The 2500-nt window shown below is 37.4% G+C and overlaps 1 protein-coding gene across 2 annotated transcripts in view; it reads left to right on the plus strand.

Annotated features, from left to right (window-relative positions):
• Positions 1–1814: 1814 nt before the first annotated feature.
• LOC137974017 (inactive pancreatic lipase-related protein 1-like) overlaps positions 1815–2500 on the plus strand; it is a 13462-nt gene continuing 12776 nt past the window's right edge. The window contains exon 1 of one of the 2 annotated variants that reach the window (XM_068820936.1): positions 1815–1971. In XM_068820936.1, coding sequence (XP_068677037.1) covers positions 1908–1971 — 64 coding nt within the window. In that variant the 5' untranslated portion in view covers positions 1815–1907. The remainder of the gene's footprint in view (positions 1972–2500) is intronic. The other variant, XM_068820937.1, reaches the window with a different exon arrangement.

Here is a 2500-nt window from a genome sequence, read left to right on the forward strand (position 1 = left end):
TGGTAAACTGTGCTGAAAATTTCATTATCCGATGCAGTTTTAATATTGGCTTATAGGTTAGAAAACGATTGGCTAATGCTAATGAAAGAAATATTCCTGTATTCAAAACGACTCTTTCGAACGGGATGGGAAAAAAAAATGGATAGGGCAAAGTTATCTTTCGTGGTGAAGTTTGCGTTGCCTTTGCCGTTCCCATGCATGGCTTGAAATAAATATACCAATTTGTCATCTCCGAACTTTATTTTTTGAAGCAAGCTCGGTTATTGCTTATATTTATTGTTAAAGTTTGGACCTCGGATTTTGCGTTTCTATTTTTTTGTTTACGGTGTCTCGGTTAGTTATCAGAAACTGATCTTGACTTATATTAAGTTCGAACTTGTGGGGCGATAAGGTAGCATACCATGGAATATGTAGTCTCACTGAGTTAAGATGAGGATCTTATTGTCTTAAATCTGTATCTAATAACTGAATGCTCTTCTGAATCCAGCGATCAATATGATTGTCACCTCCATCGTCCAAGAAGATATCAAATCAGGCAGAAGTGTCACGGAAATTTCGAAGGTCTTAATATATCCCTCTTTATCTTAAAATTGAACCGAGGTCCGAAATGTCACATTTTCCCCATTAATTAGAGCAAAATACTATTTTTCTAAGTGACCAACCACTCGAACTTGACCCTTCATGACTCGGCGAACGTTGGCAAGATGATTCGAACTTCTTTCAAGAGACCTTGTTATTAGAAGGATTGGCACTACAACACTTTATCACGTAAGGGCAATGTTAGGGTACCATGTGAGACATCAATTATTGCTCAACGAGATGGAGTCATTTTTGTGACGTAAACAGTTACCATGGAAGCAGGAAAGACTCGCAAAAACACCCTATATTTTGGCTTTAGTTGCTCATCTCCGAAAAACGACTTGAGTGACCCCAATTTTTTATTGCACAAAAGTTATCATCAGACGAAGATAAAACTCTCTGCACAATTTAAAAAGTTCTGTCAAGCGGATTCAGAACCACCTTAAATTTTCAATTATTTAAGGTGGCTCTAAATCTGCTCCACAATTCTTTTTTTTTTTAACTTTGCAGAAAGTTTCATTCTGGCATGCTGATCACATTTTCACATTTTCACGTTTTTGAGATATGAGCTGCTAAATCCAAAACGTAAGGTGCTTTTACATGGCTTTCCTTTTGCCACGGTAACTTTTTACGTCACCAAAATGACCGAATCTTTTCAGCAATAGTCGGTGTTTGATATGATACCATAACATCATTGATGTGAAGTGATAAAGTGCTTTAGTGTCAATCCTTCTAATAGGAACGTTCCTTTCAAGTGTTGAAGCTGGTTGGAGCCACCTTTAAATTACAGATTTATCTGGTAATCTCTTCCCATTTTCCGAACTTCACTTGCAGTTGTAGTTCACTGTACTGGACAGTTTGTGTTAATTGTTTGTGCAGCCCACGGATACGCCCTTCTAGGCGTCTTGTAATAGCTATTCTACGAGTATTTGTAATTAGTATCACCCAACTAGTGGACTAATGCAAATGCTGAATTTTGATTGGCTACGCTACTAGAAGAATATTAGTAACAGTTCTCGAGTAGCGAAAAGCGTGACCCTTTCTTTCGTTTTATTCCCAAATAAATATTTCTTCAACTTGCATTTGTTAACTTTATTATTGCTTTTTCTGCCCGACTAGTTGGGTGATACTAAAACAATTAGACCCTTCGCCCTCAAGGGCCACGGGTCAATAGCCGATTTGGCTTCGCCTCATAGGCTATTGGCCCGTGGACCTTGCGGGCTACGGGTCTAATTGTTAATTAACATACGCCAAGCAGTTACGAACTGTCTCATTTCACGACACTAAGGAAGCAGTGGTCATATCACTAATCGGAACGTGTTTAGAGAATGGCAGTCGCCAATTGCAACACAGTCGTTTTCGTGTTTTTAACACTTGTAACAATGGGACAGGGTAAGTAGATAGCATTCAGTTACGAGTAACTTATTTTTTTACTATCGTTAATCTAATTTAGTTTCAATATTGCGGTATACGTATGACATTAATATAATAATAGCATTCGTGCGGAATTATAAACCTTTTAATGCGTCTGTAAGCTCACCAAATCGACTTTTTCATAGGTACATATATGTTGACAAAGACGAATCGGATTCAAGCCGAAAAATATCATTTATTAAGACTCAACTACCACAAGCTATTTTCAATACTGAGTTTGATTCCCTTTAATTAAGCCCTTCGATATATGATTACGCATTAACTAAAATATTTGATGATAAAAATTACGGGCAGAAACATACTTATTAAAGACAACGTTTCGGTGTCCTCATGACACCATCATCAGGTCAAATATGATATTTTACAGATAGCTCGAATATTAATGTTCAAGATTACGTTCAAAGTCCCTAGAGGCTAGGTGAAAAGTTTTGCCTTTATCGAGTCACTTTGGATATTCAGACACGGTTTGTGCTCGCGAATAAGGAAC

This window comes from Montipora foliosa, chromosome 10 (assembly GCF_036669935.1).
Source record: "Montipora foliosa isolate CH-2021 chromosome 10, ASM3666993v2, whole genome shotgun sequence".
In the NCBI taxonomy this organism is placed as follows: domain Eukaryota; kingdom Metazoa; phylum Cnidaria; class Anthozoa; order Scleractinia; family Acroporidae; genus Montipora; species Montipora foliosa.